At 35.1% G+C, this 20,463-nt stretch overlaps 1 protein-coding gene across 5 annotated transcripts in view; it reads left to right on the forward strand.

Moving 5' to 3' along the window:
- PCNX1 (pecanex 1) overlaps positions 1 to 20,463 on the forward strand; it is a 190,092-nt gene that overhangs the window by 65,221 nt on the left and 104,408 nt on the right. For 2 of the 5 annotated variants that reach the window (XM_069596912.1, XM_069596914.1), the window contains exons 7-8: positions 4,358 to 4,490; positions 10,434 to 10,618. The exons of 2 other annotated variants lie outside the window; for them this stretch is intronic. In XM_069596912.1, the coding sequence (XP_069453013.1) occupies positions 4,358 to 4,490; positions 10,434 to 10,618 (318 nt within the window). The remainder of the gene's footprint in view (positions 1 to 4,357; positions 4,491 to 10,433; positions 10,619 to 20,463) is intronic. One more of the 5 variants, XM_069596913.1, reaches the window with a different exon arrangement.

Consider the following 20,463-nt stretch of genomic DNA (forward strand, 5'->3'; position numbering starts at 1 on the left):
ATTAGGGTCTTTTCAAATGAGTCAGCTCTTCACATCAGGTGGCCAAAGTATTGGAGTTTCAGATTCAGCATCAGTCCCTCCAGTGAACACCCAGGACTGATCTCCTTTAGGATGGACTGGTTCTATCTCAGTGTAGTCCAAGGGACTCTCAAGAGTCGTCTTCAACACCACAGTTCAAAAGCATCAATTCTTCAGTGCTCAGCTTTCTTCACAGTCCAGCTCTCACATCCATACATGACCACTGGAAAAACCATAGCCTTGACTAGATGGACCTTTGTTGGCAAAGTAACGTCTCTGCTTTTTAATATGCTGCCTAGGTTGGTCATAACTTTCCTTCCAAGGAGTAGGCGTCTTTTAATTTCATGGCTGCAGTCACCATCTGCAGTGATTTTGGAGCCCAAGAAGATAGTCAGCCACTGTTTCCACTGTTTCCCCATCTATTTGCCATGAAGTCATGGGATCGGATGCCATGATCTTCGTTTTCTGAATGTTGAGCTTAAAGCCAACTTTTTCACTCTCCTCTTTCACTTTCATCAAGAGGCTCTTTAGTTCTTCTTCACTTTCTGCCATAAGAGTGGTGTCATCTGCATATCTGAGGTTATTGATATTTCTCCTGGCAATCTTGATTCCAGCTTGTTTTTCTTCCAGCTCAGCATTTCTCATGATGTACTCTGCATATAAGTTAAATAAGCAGGGTGACAATATACAGCCTTGACGTACTCCTTTTCCTTTTTGGAACCATTCTGTTGTTCCATGTCCAGTTCTAACTGTTGCTTCCTGACCTGCAAATAGGTTTCTCAAGAGTCAGGTCAGGTAGTCTGGTATTCCCATCTTCTTCAGAATTGTCCACAGTTTATTGTGATCCACACAGTCAAAGGCTCTGGCATAGTCTATAAAGCAGAAATGTTTTTCTGGAACTCTCTTGCTTTTTCCATGATCCAGCGGATGTTGGCAATTTGATCTCTGGTTCCTCTGCCTTTTCTAAAACCAGCTTGAATATCTGGACGTTCACGGAATAGATCAGATCACAACTGTTGAAGATGTCTTAGTATATCTGCGCCTTGTGTGTGAATTGCCGTTAGGTGCTCAGTAAATGTTTATTAATTGAATGATTGTATCGCTACTCCAGAAATAGAACTAAGTTATCTGAAGTTCTCTCTTCATCGTAGATAGTAATTCAGTTTCTTGAAGTCTTTTTAATACAAAGAAATAATTAGAAAGTCAAGACTCTTATATTTAAAAAACATGTTGAATTCACATTTGTCTAAATAAATGTCCTTGAAAGTGTTTTATATCTGTCTTGTCATTCATGGCCTTTGAATCAGTTGAATGTTTGTGATTTTTTTTCTTTTTTACCTACACATGCATAAAATTTAGTTGTACCTAGAGTGCTAGGTTTTTACTTTTTGCATTTCATACTCTTACTATACTAATTTTATTCTTTACGAGGGATACTGAGTTTTAAGCAGTAAAGTGTTTTCTTTCTCCTTCTCTAGTCCCCTAGTTAAAAGATTTTTTTATTGTTTTCTTTCTGTTTATAAAGTTAAAGAATTCAGAAAGAGCTTTTTGTAGTTGGATTGTGAAAGCGAATTTTCATCAAGTAAAGCCATACTTAATGTCATTGAATATACTTACAGTAAGTTATTTTAAGCTTTAGACAACTCTAATAAACATTGAATATTCTTTTATCATTAGACATTTATGCCCTGAATATTATAGAGGATGACTGAGGGCAAAATAGGCAGCAGTCGTAACTCCGTTTTAATATGTTGTCCTGTGTACATCTAAAATTTTTTCTTGGTATGTTTTTAAAGCTGTTTTAGTAAGAAAACAGTGTTAAAAGTTATTTTGGCAGATTACAAAATATAAATAATATGTTAATAGAAAAAAAAGTGTTTTCTGGAGAAGCCAAAGAATATATTGACTACAAAGGGACACTGTAGTTGTGTCTTTTTGTCCCAGTATTATGGAGTAACTAGCTTATATTTAAAATTAGCTTCATTAAGTCCTCAGTAGAAGGAAGATAGTAAAGAAAACTGTTTCTTATTTGCCTTCTTGCTGTTCTCACTATTCCATGATCATGTATTGCTTTTTTCAAATACTTCTGAATAGTTTTAGTACATTTTATGGATTAAATTATTCTCTATAAATTCTATCTGGATGAATTTAACTGTTATTTTGGTTGAAACAAACTCTTAGTGAGAATGGAAGTTTAAGTGAATTGACGTGTATAAATTGAGCAATAATATGATAGAAATCTTCAATATAATTTCAAAAAATGTCTTGAATTGAGGTTTAAAATAGTGACTTAAAATCTTGTAACCTAAGTTCTTACTGACATCTAAGAACCATTAACAGATATACAAGTCACTCATTAACTTCTCATTTCTTCTTCCACGTAGCTTGTTTGTTTCCCTTGGTTCTGTCCTTCATCCAGTGGCTGCCCTGCCGGCATTGGTTTCTTAGTGACAGTGCTGGTTGGTGGTGGTAGTTAAGTTGTTGAGTGCTGGTTGCTGCTTCCTCTGTTGAGGTCTTCGTCCTCAGGGGTAGGTAAAGCACACAGTATGCTTTGTGCAGACAGGCATCCTTGACTTTCTAGATCAGCACTGCCAGTACCGCTTTCTGTGGTGATTGAAGTGTCTTTATCTGTACTGTTCAGTAAAGGTGGTCACTGGCCATATGCAGCTCTGGAGCGTTTGAAATGTGGTTCATGAATCTGGTAAATCAAACTTTTAATTTTCTTTAAATTTAATTTGTTCTCACAGGTCATATATAATTTTTGTGTACATGAGCTTCTGCATCACAAGAAACAGCTTTTTTCACATTAAAGGAATTTTCATTGTATCACAATAAAACTGGAGAAAGAAAAGAAGTATTAGCTCCAGGAGTCAAGTTTGATTTGGATTCAAAGCCCCAAAGTTTAATTCTGATTTCGTTGTCTGGCTTATAATGTCACTGGAGTGTGTGTGCTAAAAAAGAAAGTAATAATGTAAATTATTCACCTGTGATTTGTGACTTAATGCTTCTTACTGGAAGAAGTTTGCCAAGTGGGTGAAGTAATTCTGTGCTTGTCATCCCTTTAATAAAAGAAACATTGCCTGAAGATAGAGAAGTCCATGCCTTCTGGGGGTAACCCATATATTCCTAATTGTAATGAACTAATTACACAAAGAACGTTCATTGGGGAAGGGATAAAATGTAAACATTTAAAAGAAAACTTTATTACAATTAACATTTAAAATGATGGAGATTGCTGTTGCTGAGCAGAATAATGATGAGAATTAAAAGCCTTTAAAATGTCAATAAGGCTTGTCATAGAACTGAAGTCCAAATACAACACTGTTGATTTTGTAATCCATGTCATCCTTTTCAAATGAAAAGGAATTTTCATTTGTTGTTTTTTAAAAAAGATGTTTTACGGGCCAAGTTGTCTGTATTCATATTTATCATCAAAATGCACTTTCTCAAAATCAAAATGATTCTTAAAATATTTAGATCACTATAGACAACAGTTGTTTAAGAGTCAGATGGATAAACATCATTTTGCTTTAGAAACCCAAATCAGTCATGGTTCTGTAAAATTTTATGTAATTCTGTTTAGCCTTAGTTTTGATTTTCTCGTTGTTATATATTTGGTTTTAGTTTGTTGCTGTTTTGCTTTTCGATTAAACTATGGGTTTCTAATTTTTTTTTGCTGATGTTTTGTTTGCATTTCCTTCCTAGTGTTGAGGGAACCAGTGTAGGGGCATGAAGTTGCATAAAATTTGGCAGCAAACTACAGCTTAACGTATATTTGTGCTACCTTGAATCAAGCATTTAAAAAACTAGTTGTGCAGCTTAGCAGTCAACCGTTTCATTTAATGCTGCCAAAATTGTGGCACAGGGTAGTGTCAGATAAATGCACTGCCTGACTCCAGTCATCACAAGTACTATCGTTGCTGCTTTTACTATCTTCGTGAAAGGAAGAAACTAATGCCCCTTTCCCATTATTCAGAACTAACCAATATAATACATATGGTACTTTTAAGGCTGACTTAAAGGGCCAGTAGAGGAATATGGGACTTTATAAATAAGACGTTTAGAAAAAGATTGAAAATAACAGAGATCTTAAATAGAAAATTGAGGTTGAAGAGAAGATGGTGAGGCCAGATACTCAGAAGCATTTTTACAAAAACAGTTATCTATAGCAAAAGGTGTAGTCCCTAACTTCTCACCCTCAAAGTAAAGGGGACCTGACTGACTGAGCCAAAGCTTTCGTAGGTTCACTGTTGATCTGTCGTACCAGGGAGGACAGGCTCAGCTGCTATTTACATCCCCGACCTAGGCTTCTGTTTGACCTCAGTCTGTCTTGATGCAGCAGCCCAGGCCAGCGAGGAGACGGTGTCATTTCGCCGTGAACGCAGCACATTTAGGCGCCAGGCAGTACGGCGCCGGCACAATGCAGGGAGTAACCCTACCCCTCCTACATTGCTCATCGGATCACCCCTAAGGTATGGTATTTTAAAATTCCACCAAGCTTAGCATGCATTGTAACAGACCTCTAACCTGTTTTGTCAGTCTGAAGAAAGCATTTATTAAGTAGTTTTGTTTTTCTTTTTCTTCCAGTCTCTCTGTATCTTTAAGATATCTTTCTCTGCATGTGACTGTGAGCTTATTGCACCATGCATGTCTTACGTTGCATTATAAACAAAATGATCAGATTGGTTTAGTCAATTTTAAATCACAAAAGTTATGTTTAGGGCAGTTATATAAATGTAAATAGAGGCCTTAAGTTAGTTATTTATTTTTTTCCTATTCCAAATTAGTAATTCAGTATCTTTCCCCAACACCTTAGACAGTGTTCAATATGAGCAAATACGGACTGAGTGATGAGCTTATTGAGGATATCAGCTTGATAAACCAGTTTGATTATTTTATTCCATTAAAAGATGGTATATTTTATTTTGCATTGCTTGAAAGTTAATCACTAGGACTTAGTAAATGATGCAGAACTAGAATATTTAAGTTTTGGTAATGTATGATCAACTGGGGGCTTCCCTGGTGGCTCAGACAATAAAGAATCTGTCTGCCAGTGCAGGAGACCTGGGTTTGATCCCTGGGTTAGGAAGATCGCCTGGAGAAGGAAATGGCACCCCACTCCAGTACTCTTGTCTGGAGAATTCCATGGACGGAAGCCTGGCGGGCTACAATCCATGGGGTTGCACAGAGTCGGACACGACTAAGTGACTTTCATGGTCAGTTGGTGATACATATACATAATGTATATGTATTTGTATGTACACATTTGTTGAATTTCTTAACCTCCATATGCTGAACAAAAAGCATTTTTATTTTTGCCACTGTTCCTAAGAAAGCTTCTTTATAATCTTGGGAGTAAATTTTTATTGAAATTCTTAAGCTTGTTTATCCTTAATTATGTCAGATATAATGAGTCTGTAGCTTGAATTAGAGATATTTTTTATAAAACCTATTCAAAAGACTTGTGCTTTATTTTAAGAATACAAATATGGATGAAAATATGTGTTCGCTTATTCATTAAACCATGTGTATGTTATCATAGTGAAAGTGAAAGCTGCTCAGTCCTGTCCGACTCTTTGTGATCCCATAGATTGTAGCCCACTAGGCACCTCTGTCCCTGGAATTCTCTAGGCAAGAATACTGGCGTGGGTAGCTGTTCCCGTCTCTGGGGATGTTATTACACCATACGCTTTTTATTAATCTCTGCATCTAAAGGCTCCATTATCCAAGTTATTTCCCTATATTTTGAAATTCAAAAGGAAGAACATTTGATGAAATAACTGCTGTTGAATGCATGGTAGGTTTGAAGAGATAAATTTCTTCCCTTGTTAAAATCTGGTTCCTGAAAGTAGCAAAATCCTTATTTTTTTAAATTACTATTTTATTGTATATTTCTCTTGATATTTAAGATGATTATTTTTCTGAGTTTTACATTACAGTCAGGAACTTCATCTTTCATAGATCATGTTCCTGATTAATTCTGCAGTAATGCGTCATTTACAATATGCAGTATGGCTTAATTAAACCAGTATTTAAAATATAAAAATGAGAAGGCAACCGTTTAAAAGAAGCGTTGGGTTTAGACATCTTTTCTGAGTGCCTTTGCTTTTAATGGGCCCTCCTCTTCTATTTCCTTTGCTCCCTGAAGTAACTTTTTTTGCTAATGGATTTAGGGTGTGTAGTCCCAACCTGCAGAAAGAATTCACCATTTCATTTTACGTTTTCTATTTTGTGTTTTCTAACCTCATCTTTTTTCTCCTTGAATAATACTTGCCATAAACATATTCTTTGCTTACCTTCTCACTCCGTGTTGATATTTCTTAATCCTTTTTTTTAACCTTCTCTTTTTAGTCTTTATAAATCCTTTCATTCTTTGGATCTCACTCACTAAACAAATGTAGACAATTTTTGTTTTCTCTGCCTGGTGGAATATTAAAGAACTGTGCTAACTCCAGACAACCACATAGGATTTATCCTTTTTTTTTTTTAAGCATTTTAAACATATCACCATTCAAATGAGGATATGGTGTGAGCTATTTATTTCTAAAGGGCTCACTTTAGGATTTTTGGAAAGTAGTCTTCCAGTAGTCAGTCAGCATGTAAATTGTGTTAGTTCAGTTCAGTGGCTCAGTCGTGTCCAACTCTATGCGACCCCATGAACCTAAGGTTCCATGATATTTCCAGTGCAAAGATTATGTGTATCTTAAAGAGGCTGACTACATCATGAATAAAAGAAGATAAAATTTAGCTGTGATTAATTAGGAAAAACGCCAATTTAATAAAAATTGTATTTTTTTTAATTGCAAAAATATTCAGGTAAAGTATAGTGATACTCTCAGTGTAAGTTATATAATAATGTCATCTTTAAATATAAGATAGCATGGTTTTGAAAAACTTGTCAGAAATGGAATAGGTATGATGATAGTTTAATTATAATTATTCTGTAGATACTAGTAAAATGTATTAACTTATTTTAAACTTTAATGAATAGTGTAAGAAATTGACAGTCTAAAAAGCAACTTCATAAAAAATATGTATCCAAGGATTGGGATTGAATCATCCATTTCCTCACAAAGAGAATTTGCATATATTTTTTAATGCTAGTTAGAATATCCTATTTCAGAGTTATTTTTAAAGGTTTTTTTGTTGTTGTTACTTAAGTTAACCTTGTAGGCCCTTAATACTTCTTCCCAGTTACTAGAGGTGAAAACAGATGAATATTTAAAGATTCTGTAATAATAATATTAAGAGTTAATTCTGTGTTTATCAGCCTAGATGTGGTATCTTTTAGAGCTCTAGTTAATAGACTGGAATGAAAGTAAACCATCAGTGCATTTGCGGAAGGGAAAAAAGCTTTGCTCTATAGTTAGATTTATTTTTAAAATGGAGTGAAAGACCTGTAATCAAATAAGGTCATAGTTAAAACTGAGTCTGTAATTGGAAATTCATATCATTTTTGGTACTCAGGAATGAATCCACCAAATACTGAGTACTCTCGGAAATCTGGAGATCTGTAGCAGTAATGTAATCATGCTCAGAGTTTGTTTAGTTGGAAAGATACATGCAAAGATAAAAAACAGCATACAGCAGAATGTGTTACATACTAAATAAGTGTTCAGAGGAAGGAAAGACCAAGACCAATTATATTTTTTTAATCATTTAAATTAGGAAAGCTAATTAATTATTAGAATAACATGTCAGTGATGCTACTGATAGCCGATAGTTTAGAAACCTAAATTTCTATCTTTTGCCACATTGTGAAATAGTTGCTGTCTTTTCTGAAACTGGTAGTTTTGATATATAATTAGTATTATAGAAAAGATTATTTTTTATCAGTTATTAGTTTAAGATGAAATACAACCCTCCAGGAATAGTTTTCCTGGCAATTTGTGCAAAAATAATAGGCTTTTTGGAATTCAAGGGACATAAACATTTTTTGTCTTGCTTTTGATGTTCAGAAACTTGACATTTATAACTGCATAGATTTTGGCTAATTTTCTTTGTTCTGGAGTTGATTTTCATACATTGCCTAGTACTTTGAAAACCTTTTATATATATGAATATGTTGAAGATGAGTATATTCTCAATACACTCACTCTAGAATATATCTGACTGCCATAGAGCACCTTTATTTATGATTTATGTGAAAAAATTGATGGAAAAATTTGTTGAGCATATATATATATGTTTATATATGTGAGTGTATATATACACACACATAAATTTTAATACTTTACCTTCTGAATCTGAAGGGTCATCATACTTGAGCTGAAAATTTTTTCCCTTATGAAATTTTGTCATTTTGGTAAAGTTCACGGATAAATTTAGATGGCTTCCAAGGACAGACTTACTGTTTATGTACGTAAGAAACAAACATTTTAGTATATCTTTAGTTCCTAAGGTCACCTCTTGATTTATTTCTATTGTGCAAAGATTCTACTCCGAAGACATTATTAAGTGAATACCTGTGAAGTTATGACTTAAACAGTTAGTGCCAGTGAGTATTGGCAAGTCTTTGTAGACTTGATCTTTTTAATATGCTGTATACATTCCTGTGCTCTGCTTAGAGTATATCGTTTTTATTGGCTCTAAAAGAGGCCTGAAAACATGAATGTTTCAGGCAGTGGTGATTAACAGAACTTTCTGTGGGGTGGATATAGTCTATAGTCTGAACCATCCAGTATGGTAAACACTGACTGCTAGCTCTGGCCTGCCCTGGTAGCTGTGGTAGCCACTATCTATGTTACATGTCTCTTGATCACTTGAAATATGATTGAGGAGCGAACATTTTAGTTACTTTAGTCGCATATAGCTACTGTTTTAGACAGTATAGTTCCAGAGTATGTTCTACTGCCACAACCACAGCTTTAAGCAATGTATGCAGTATTTTTCCTTTTTATTTCATGGTTACAGTTGACCCTTAAGCAACATGGGCTTGAAACGCATGGGTTCAGTTACATGTGGGTATTTTCAATAATAAATAGTACAGAATGACATGATCCGTCGTTGGTTGAATCTTTAGATAAGGAGGGGCACCATAAGCTATACATGGATTTTCGACTCTGCCGAGATTTGGTGCCTTGTCCCCCATGTTGTTTGAGGCTCAACTGTACTTCAAGTTTAGCTGTCTTCCCAGTCTATAGCAGATTAGTTTGTTGTCTTGTAGACATCAGAGAAAGCACTGCTTTTAATTTAGAGGATTAGAGAGAAGTTGTTATTCATGAAAGTAATACTGCATAAGGCTGTTGTTAGTAGCATTCTTCTTTTAACTCCTAAAAGGCCTAATAATTTTAATAACAGTGCAGAATTGCATTGAACATCGTGTAGAGGGTGATGTATAGTTATATTCAGTGTTCTCATCAGTTTCGTCAGTTTAAATTTGAGTGTTATACTAAGAAAATTTAAGTTCTTAGTGTTTTAAAATAAATATGTAAAAATTAAAAATGAGTTAATATAATAGTTTCTTAGTTTTATCTACTTTTTAGATAATTAAAATTATCAAAATTATAAAATTTAGATAATTTTAATAATTTTATAATCATGAAATACTAAGTATTTTAAAGTTTTTATAAATTTTGAAAAGACTAATATTCCTTGAATAATTACTGGCTTCTAAATTATTTTTAAGGTTTTCTAAAATGATGGATTTCTGTAATGAAACTTGAGTATGAATTGGGAAAGATAAGATCAAAATTCACTAAGGGAACATAATTACTGTTAACTAACACCTGTATATAAAGCCTGTGACCTTGTTTTAGAAATATGTAGGCTTTTCATAGAAAAAATATTTAATATATTTCTTGTAGCATCTCAGCAGTCATTTTTATTTCACGTGGTTGAATCAGTATATTTTTTTTTAATTCTGGTTTTCTTCACTAGTTTGTGATTTTCTTTTGATTCAGAATTGTTATGTTGGTTGCATTTGATAAAGATTCTTTGGTTTTCAAGTGCATAGAAATTTTGTTTTATTGTGAATTTCAGATGCTAGAATATTTGAAAGAACAATTCTAGAATAATTGTATCAGGGTTATAAATAAAAGTGCATACTGAACTTAAAAATAGGTATTATTTATGAGGGACCAGCTGTAGCCTATATGTATTTAATGTACTTGTGACTCTTCTTTGTTGCTTTCTTTTTGCTTATACTAGAACTTTGTTGAGTTGGAAAGATGTAACAGATTCGTTGCTCAGCATATACATTGAATTTTTTTCTGTGTTCATCACCATGAATCAGATTTTGAAAAACCAGAAATTTCAAGCCAGCAGTATAATCTGCATATTTTACAAAGTTTGTTGGCTCTTTTTTAGGTTACATTGACACTTTAAAAAAAAAAATTAGTTTTCTATATTGACTTCTAGCTATTGTTTTCTCTTTTCTTCCCTGTAATGTCTCCCCAATCCATGTTTTTTCCTAGCCTTCAAGATGGTCAGCAAGGCCAGCAGTCCACAGCCCAGGTCAGAGTCCAGTCCCGCCCCCCTTCCCAGGCTGCAGTGCTCAGTGCTAGTGCCTCCTTGCTGGTGAGAAGTGGGAGTGTCCACTTAGAAGCGTCACATGACAGTGCGTCTGCTGCAGGCGGCAGCAGCTTGCACGATGAACTTGGTATGCAGGCCTTATGTAATCTTGGTGGCATAGACCTCAAATATAGCCGATAATGGGTAACGATGATCACAGTTCTTTCCTGAGATAGCTTCATTATGGAACTATGCATAAGAGTACTTTTTACAGGATTTGCCCTGTGTATAAGGAAAATTTGACTTGCTTTTACCTTTTCTGTTTCTCTCAATTCATACTCATTTTCTTCTGAGCATGTCTGTTATTAATAAGTAAAGTGTCAATAAATGTTCGCACTTTACTGTCCTCTTGTAATGATTTGGGCAATTTTGCTGTTTCTTGGTATTTGTACCATGTGGTGAAATGCTGAGTTTTTAAAAATTGTTTTTGATTGAACCTTCATTTCTCTAAATTCTCTGCTGTAGAGAAGGCAAAAATACTTTCTAATGGCCTATTACTATATAATCTTTCTTTTAGGTATTCTGTATTTTACTTCACTGTCTGTCACCTGAAGTAGGACTTAATGTAATTCTAAATGCAGTACCTTGAGAACATCATGGCTCTATATTCAAATCAAAGAACCTTATAAAGTTTTTTTCTTTTTTCCTGTTAATACATCTATAAATAGAAAATATAAGTTTTTAAACAGTTAAATCTCAGGTGGTAGAGTTTTAAGCCTCAGTAATGTGTTAGAGAAACAGTATTTTTTACTAGTTTGTTTTCTATTTCTCTCTCCAGTTCAGCTTTCTTGTGCTCAAAATGCAGATTAGTAGCGATTGAAGAAAATCTTGTTATTCAGAAATATACATTTCAAAGTATTTTATTTGCTTACTCTGATTTTGTTTCTCCAAGTTATAACTGTCTTTGATTTATAACAAAGGTAGTCTAGCTGATGCTTTGACTAGAAGGATATAATTGGTAGAGGGTGCCCAAATTAGGTATAAAAAATGTCATATGCTGTTAATTAACTCTTTTTCTGTTTTGTAAAAACTGTTACAGAGAAAATTAGTAAGTATTAGATATGCATATTGATGAAAATCATCAACTTTAGCAAACTTTATAGAAAGTTGAAAATGATATCTGTTTAAAATCTCTGTTAGAACATTAGAACCTATGGTGATTTCTAAATAAAATGAGAAGGAAATAAGATATTTTAATTTTAGAGTGCTTATGCTTTGGAGTTTGTAATTTGAAGAGGGCAGGGAGTCTGTTTGAGAGAGTAAGGTAGACTTCAGTTTAGTTACCTGCTTCGACTTAGTTGCAAATATATTGAGTAAATGGTATCTTTTTATTAAGGTTTCTCTTGGGTTAATGTTTGGAGGACTTATCGATTTGTACCTGTACAGTTACAGTTACTATCACCACTGTCCATTGGTCATTTGGTAGTAGATTAACTAAGCTTAGATTTGGTTAATTTTGGGTTTTTTAACTTTTGTCAAATGAAGAATCAATTGAACTAGTAGGTGATTTTCCTCTGTAAAAATTCTTTGTTCAAAACACTTGCCAATCAAGAAATCACATTCATAGATGATTGAGAATATGTACATTATTAACTTAGCATCTACTGGTGAATATTCAGGACATTCACTTAAAATTTGGATTTTAGCTTCTGTTTTAACTGCTTTCTAATAGTTCTTGGCCTCTCTTGTAGTTCAGTGTTGTAAAATTGAATGCCTAGTAATAATTAGTACAAAATACACAGTCAGTGGACAGTGTATATCTGTTCATTTCATAGCACATAAGGTTGACTAAGAAAAGATTCTAATAATGACCTTGCAGCTGAAGTTGAAGGAACTGACAGAGATACTGATTTTTATAATGTATTCCACTAGAATATATGTGTTGCATAGTTTAATCTTCAATGTGATTTTAAGTAACAGTAGTAAAATAACTTTATGTGACAGAATTGGGAACACTGTATACTCAAATATGTTAAAGTTAGCCATGTTGTTCTAAAAGTATGGAATTCTTACAAGGAATTGCCCCCTTCCAAACTTAGCTTCTTCAACTGAAAATTTTAAATGTATAATTTGTACATGTTAAAATTTTTATATATACATAATATATTTATGTAACTCACACACATATTGAAACATACATATATACACTCATATATATATTTATACATATGTTTGAGTACATATAAATGTTTGTATGTGTATTCATGTATATGTTGTAATTATATGTTTACTTTTTAAAGTGAGAGATATTTGCCTTTTTCAATTAAAGGAAACTTGCAGTCAGGCATTGTTGAATTCCAAATCTAAGTCATTTTCCTCAACTGTGTTTTTGACATTTTTACTCTGTGGTGTCATAATAATTGATGACATGCATTTCCTCTACTAAACCCTGAGAATCCTTATTTTTCTGTTGCATTTTAACTAGCATTTCAAGACTTATAAGGTAGCACTGGATATGGTAGAAAAGTTCATTGAAGATGGCATTATGTGGTTTATTACTAGTTTATTTAGCAGAGGAAAATGCATTTTCATCATCCATTTTCAGCAGGCATAATTGTTCATCACAATTAATTTTTAAAACTGAATCTTAAGTGTATAATTTAGAACCTGATCTGAATAATTTAATGGTTTCCTTTCTTATTTATAGACTGAATTTCCATACAAACTTTGTTTAATTATATGAATGATGGATATGTTTTAAAGTTATAATCTTTAAAAATTACCATCAAAGAATTTATCAAATCTTTCAATGTAACATATTGTCCTTTTTTAAAAAGAAAAACAACAATGCATCCTAAAGGGTAATTTTCTTTTTATGAGCCATTTGTTGAATTTAACTGATTTGTGGTTGATTTCATACTAAACTTTGAAACTGCAATTTTACTAAATAAAACAAGCTTTTGCGTATTATCCAGGTAAGTCACAGAAGAGACTCAGTTTTTATGTTAATCCTGGCTTCTACTTGTAACATAGGACTAATAAATTGGTATAGTGATGAAACAGGTTATTCTCATTGATAAACTCTTAATATATATATATAACACAGCATCTCAGAAGAATTGTTGTAGATAGGATCAGGTAAAATAGGAAAATTTATGTCTTTTTTGTGCCTGTTTGAAATTAGTAGTGATGAGTATTGAGAAGTATATGTAAAATTATTTTCATGTGAAAAATAAAAATGCTATTCTAGGCAAGAAATGAGGAAAACAGAGTTTTATGTTTACCAAGACATAAGTATATAGATATCATAGTAGTATTCCTCTGAATTTTAAGACTTTCTTAATTTCCTTAATGTATTAGATATTTAGAGAGTAATGAATTGATTTTTCTAAGGTTTTCTTTTGTTTCGTTACTGTACAACTGTTTACAAAGAAGGTGTTCCTGAGATAATCCTCTTTACTACAGAACTTATTACTTTGAAATTGTGGTCAGCTCTAGAAAAAGACTTAACAGAAATCTGCTAACACCCTATTGCCCTTAGGTAGTTTATAGCAACTGTGCATTAGTACGGAGAAATACAACTTGGAAGCTCTTAAATTTTTTACTTAAAAAGCACTCAGATGATCTGTAATACTTTAAGTGATTTTTATTACTTAGTGTTAAAAAAGTTATATGTATTATAGACTACTCTAACATTTTGGGCTGTGTCATTAAATACTTCTCATTACTATAAATACAAAGTCAAGATGGCTTTAAGGAACCTTGGAGTCCATACTTGGAGTCCAGTCTTTTGTGTTACAGTAGATTTTTTTCATTCATCTAAACTAAAAGTTATATTCTTTTTTGCAACAGCCTTGATCTTGTTCTTTACTGCTTTTTAATACAAATTCTTTTTTGTATGTTTTTGCAGGGGAGGGCAACATAAAGTATTATATGTATAAATGAAAGTAAAATGTTTATTTTTATTGAAACAGTAAAACTCCTTCATTTTCCTTTTTGGTATAAGGATGGGAAAAGCATGTTCTAATACAAGTTACTGGAAAATAAAATGAAGAAGATTAAGTCATCTGTAATCTTATCACTCAACTTAGTGACTAAACAGCAACAGTCGTATCACTCAGAGAGAGTCACTATTAACATTTTATATTTTTTTCCTTTCTTTTTTATTACATACGTGTATATGGTTTTCTAACAAAGAACTGGGATGACGTTGCATGACTTTTGTGACACTGTATGAGTTTTGCTTTTTCTTTTAGCACATTTAAACATTGACTGGTTCCAAATAGGAAAAGGAGTACGTCAAGGCTGTATATTGTCACCCTGCTTATTTAACTTATATGCAGAGTACATCATGAGAAACACTGGGCTGGAAGAAGCACAAGAGGAATCAAGATTGCCGGGAGAAATAGCAATAACCTCAGATAAACAGGTGACACCACCCTTATGGCAGAAAGTGAAGAGGAACTAAAAAGCCTCTTGATGAAAGTGAAAGAGGAGAGTGAAAAAGTTGGCTTAAAGCTCAACGTTCAGAAAACGAAGATCATGGCATCTGGTCCCATCACTTCATGGGAAGTAGATGGAGAAACAGTGGAAACAGTGTCAGACTTTATTTTTCTGGGCTCCAAAATCACTGCAGATGGTGACTGCAGCCATGAAATTAAAAGATGCTTACTCCTTGGAAGAAAAGTTATGACCAACCTAGATAGCATATTGAAAAGCAGAGATATTACTTTGCCAACAAAGGTCCGTCTAGTCAAGGCTATGGTCTTTCCAGTGGTCATGTATGGGTGTGAGAGTTGTACTGTGAGGAAAGCTGAGTGCCGAAGAATTGATGCTTTTGAACTGTGGTGTTGGAGAAGACTCCTGAGAGTCCCTTGGACTGCAAGGAGATCCACCCAGTCCATTCTGAAGGAGATCAGCCCTGGGATTTCTTTGGAAGGAATGATGCTAAAGCTGAAGCTCCAGTACTTTGGCCACCTCATGCGAAGAGTTGACTCATTGGAAAAGATGCTGATGCTGGGAGGGATTGAGGGCAGGAGGAGAAGGGGATGACAGAGGATGAGATGGTTGGATGGCATCACCAACTTGATGGACATGAGTTGAGTGAACCCCGGGAGTTGATGATGGACAGGGAGGCCTGGCGTGCTGCAATTCATAGGGTTGCAAAGAGTTGGACACAACTGAGTGACTGAACTGAAACATTTATTAATGCTATTGTTTTTTAACTTAGTGACTACCTAATATTTTATCACTGGAAACTACATGAAAGGTAATATAGAATAGTGGACTGTAGAATCAAACTTCATGGCTTCAAATTCAAGCTCTGCTACTTTTAGCTGTAGTTATGTGATCTTGGGCTATTTTCTCTCCCTGTGCCTCAGTTTCCTCATGTATCAAAAGGGGGTAGTAATATACTTGATAGGTTTTTGGTGAGGATTATATCTATTAAAATATGCAAAGCAATTAGAACAGTGCCTACTAAGAAGTTAATTATGTAAATAATGATTGCTATTAACATTATTTATTAAAATAGTTGACCAACCCCACTGTTAGTCTTCAGGGTGATTCCTGATATTTTTCTATTGTAATAAGCCCTCTGGAGAATATCCTTCACACAGACTTTTCTGTGCAGCTGTGATTATTTCCTTAAGATAATTACAGTGAAATGGAATCATCTATCAAGGGGAAAAAACATCATTGAGACCTTGATGTATACTCTTAATTGCTTTATGGAAAGCCTGTACTGGTTTGCTCTTTATCTGGCAGGGTTTGAAAGTATCATTTTTTTATCCCAAGTATTAAAATTAAAAATAAACCTAGATAAATTTTATTTCATCCACCCTAATCTTCATTTCCTGGAAATGCTCAGAAGTTTACTGTTGTTACTGTGAAAAGACTGGCATATTATTTTTAGAAGTTTCAGATGCATGAACTACTCTAGAAACTGGTTGAGATAGCTGATTTGTCTCCTGCCAGTCTGTGTTGTAAAGAATTCACTGAAACACTAGATTAACAGCTTTCTAACATTAAGATTCTATATTAAAGTTGACTAGTATGTGTTACATCAGTTAGAATGTATGTAGAGTCTTTCAGTGAGAGACCTGTTCTCCCCTATCAAGTGACTGAAATTAGAGAGAAGTTTACATTTCTCTCAGCAGTCTGTTGAGAGCTGTCCTTAGAGGCGGGCTGGTTCTCTTTGTCTTCCATATACCTCTTCCCTGCCTGGTCCATAGTGAGTGCTCCAGTTGTTGACATTTCCCCCCAAACAGGAGGGTGGAGAGGAGGGGTGCTAAAATGAAAAGTCAAGGGGAGCTAGACTTTATCTTTGAGTTTGTGACCTGGGAAATCTGTCACTGTCTTCTAGCTGCAAGAGAGGCTGGGAGAGGCCTCCAAGCACATAGGCATAGTGGTGGTGGTGCTCAGTTGCCCAGTTGTGTCCGACTCTTGCAGTCCCATAGACTGTAGCCCGCCAGGCCCTTCTGTCTGTGGGGTCCAGGCAAGAATACCGGAGCAGGTTGCCATGCCCTCCGCCAGACACTCTTCTTGACCCAGGGATCTAACCCGTGTCTGCTGCATTGGCAGGTGGAATCTTTGCCTCTGTGCCCCATGAGAAGCCCACATAGGCATAGACTCAGCTGAAATTCAGTGAGGGGAAAGTCCTGTCTCTGAAAGGGGTAAGGACAAGATGAATACTAGGGGTCAGTCAGTCATCTTTGCCACGAGACAAAAGCGCTGAGTCGAGTCCGACTCTTGAGATCTCATGAATTGTAGCTTGCCAGGCTCCACAATAAGCCAGAAAGTACTTCAAATCAATAAGATAAAGATCCATGACCTTTTAGAAAAGTTGAACGTTACAAGTGGCTTGCAATTATTGGCAAACAGTTCAACTTTCCTCATAATTTTTTAAATTGCAAATTAAAAACTAGGATTAAGATATTTTTCATCTACTGAATGTATAGTGATATCCTTTGTTGGAAAGGTCTGGAGATGTAGACAACTAAAAGATTGAATATTTTTGGAGGACAGTTTAGAACAATAGACCAAAAATGCCTATATATTTTAATCTACAGGTTTTGGAAACATACAGATGTATATGTACATGGATATTCATCATACCATTGCTTGTATATTTGAAAAACTTGGGACAGACTAAATGTTTGTTACTAGAGAACCCCTCCTGTGTTATTCTATTCATGTACATAGCTATAATATTCAGAACTTGATGTGTATATGTTATTGACATGAAAAGTTAAGCTATTTAGTAAGCAAATGGAGATAAAAATTGCTCAGAACAACATAGAGTCTGCTCTGGCTTTTTCTGGTGGGTGAGAACTTTCTTCATTTTATATACTGCTTTCAATCTTTCAATGTGTCATATTTTTAAAATGAAACAGCAAAACAAAGCAACAGATGTCACTCACTGTCCAAAACCTTGATTCGTTACTTGTGGGAATTTCACCGACTACATGCTGTCTCATGCTTATCTATCCACTTTGTCTTTTACTTGGTCCATCTTTTTTTTTCTTCTTTGTTTTTAAATCAACTTTATTGACATAAAATTCAGGCATGATAAACTGTATCCCTTCAACATGTACAGTTTGTGAGCTTTAACAGATGTGCACACCTGTGAAATCAAGATACAGAACGTTTTCACCATCTTCAAGCGATTGTGCCCCTGTTGCCGTCCATGCCTCCTCGGCTCCTGGCCACAGGCATCCACTCCGTGCTTTGTATCATTGTTTTCCCCTCTCCTAGAAGTTCATATACATGCATTCACATTTTATGTGGCCTTTTGTGTTTGGTTTTGCACTTGGCATGATGCTTCAGAGAGTCATCATGTTGTTGCATGTGTTAGCAGTTTGTTGCTTGTTGATGGATATCCCTGCTGTGAGCTTCCTCTATGTCATGTATTCATTCATCTGTCAATGGACAAGTTTATGTTGCATCCAGGTATTGGCTGTTGTGGATAAACTGTCTAAAATGTTTTCAAAAGTAGTTGTATGTTCCCACCGGCATGTATGAGAGTTCCAGTTGTTCCCATTCTTGCTGACATTTGTTATTGTTGGCTTTTTAAGTGTTAGACCTAATGGGTGTGTAATGGTATCTTACTGTGGTTTAAATCTACATGTCTCTTATGACTAAGGGTGATGAGGATCCTTTGATGGGTTTATTAGTTATGCATATATCTTCTTCCGTGAAGTGTGTCCAAATCTTTTCCTCACTTTCAAAATTGAGCTGTTTGTCTTTATTATTGACGTGTAACAGTTCTTCTGATATTTTTAGATATCGCTAAGTCATCAGATGCAAGTTACAAATATCTTCTCCCCAGTTTGTGATTTTTGTTTGTTTGTTTGTTTATCTGAATCACTTGTAATGTCATCAGTGTCATTGTTAGAGATTATTTTTATCAAACTAAGGAGGACTTGTCCTTTCGAAGGAAATGTGAGATGATGAAATTATATCAGAATCTGAACTTGTATATTCACTTCTGGACAGTTCACCTGATCTGGGGATTCCACTTAATAAATCACAACACTGCTTAACAGTGTTTTGTTAAATGAGAGCTAGAGAACAGTGAGCATGGCGTTAAAATATACCAGTATATAAATCTCTTTCTCTGTTATCAAGCAATAGTTATCTGTCTTTCCTTTGTGTGTGTGTGTGTGTGTGTGTGTGTGTGTGTGTGTATGTGCGCGTGTGCGTGCGCGCTTGCACGTGTGCGTTCAGTCACTCAAAAGCTGTCTTCTAAACTAACTTCATTTTCCTCTAAAATAACTTCTTTTTCCTTCCCTTTTTCTTATTCTTCTCCTGCTTTAAAAACCTAGCACAGTGTTGTACATTCTACGAAGGAGGACTGGTTCTCAGTATTGAAACTTTAAATTATGAGCAGCATAGTGACTTGATTTCCATTTAGAACAAGAGTTAAAGAGGTTTTTATAAGACTAAGGCTTTTGGTCTAGGACAGAGATTAGCAAACTATGGCCTAGAGGCTAAAATCCAGCTCGATGCTTGTTTCTGTAAATAAAGGAAATGAATATGTTGCATGCTTCCTGTGGCTGCTTTCACACTGTAGTGGCCGACTGGAACTGTTGCACCAGTGACCGTCCGGCCCACAGAGCCTAAAATATTTACTGTGTGGCCCCTTATAGAAAAACTTCACTGACCTCTTGTCTAGGGAGAAATAGGTCCATGAACTTGTAGGCAGCAGTGAAATGAGGCATTTCTGTCTGAGACTGCACTGAGGCACCACTCACGATGATAAGGGAGGATGCTATCCAAGAAACTGGAACTTGTCAAGACCTTCTCTCTTAAAAAGTGCAATCTATTCATTAAAGTCGCATTGTGAGCACAATACTCGTCACCGTCAGAAAAAGGCACTTTTTGTGGTGTACTCAAGTGAGTTGTATAGATTGATGTATTCCCCCCACTGCCTTTTTTTTTCCCCTTGTGAGGGTACTATTTTATTATATTTAGGTACAGAAATTCGGAAACATTTCTAGTTTTCTTGCCATATCTTTTTTTTTTTAATTGCAAGATATTTGCTTTACAACATTGTGCAGGTTTCTGCCATACATCAACATGAATCAGCCAGAGAGATACATATTCCTCTCCCTCTTGAACCTCCCATCTCCCACCCCATCCCACGCCTCTGTGTCCCCCATCGCCTTCTAAAGACACTTTGTAAAGCCCTCTCCTTCCTGTCTATCTCTGTTCGTTCTTGTAGCCAGCCCCTCCATGCCCTGAGAGTAATGCTAGAGAAGTGAGACGTCAAGCAGTGTATCAGGGTTAGGCTTGGAGAACCCAGGATGAGTGGGAGTGGGGAGGTGATCTGCAGAGGGAAATTACCCAAGAAGTATAAGAGGCCTTCTTTGTTGTTGGTACTGGGAAGATTTGAAAAACTCTATGGATGATTTGCCCTTGTAGTAGCCACGTCTTTCTAAGATAAATGAGAGTGACGTTAAGGAAGCAATAAGGATTTCTCATGATCTTATT

Source organism: Ovis canadensis, chromosome 7 (assembly GCF_042477335.2).
Source record: "Ovis canadensis isolate MfBH-ARS-UI-01 breed Bighorn chromosome 7, ARS-UI_OviCan_v2, whole genome shotgun sequence".
NCBI classification, from domain to species: domain Eukaryota; kingdom Metazoa; phylum Chordata; class Mammalia; order Artiodactyla; family Bovidae; genus Ovis; species Ovis canadensis.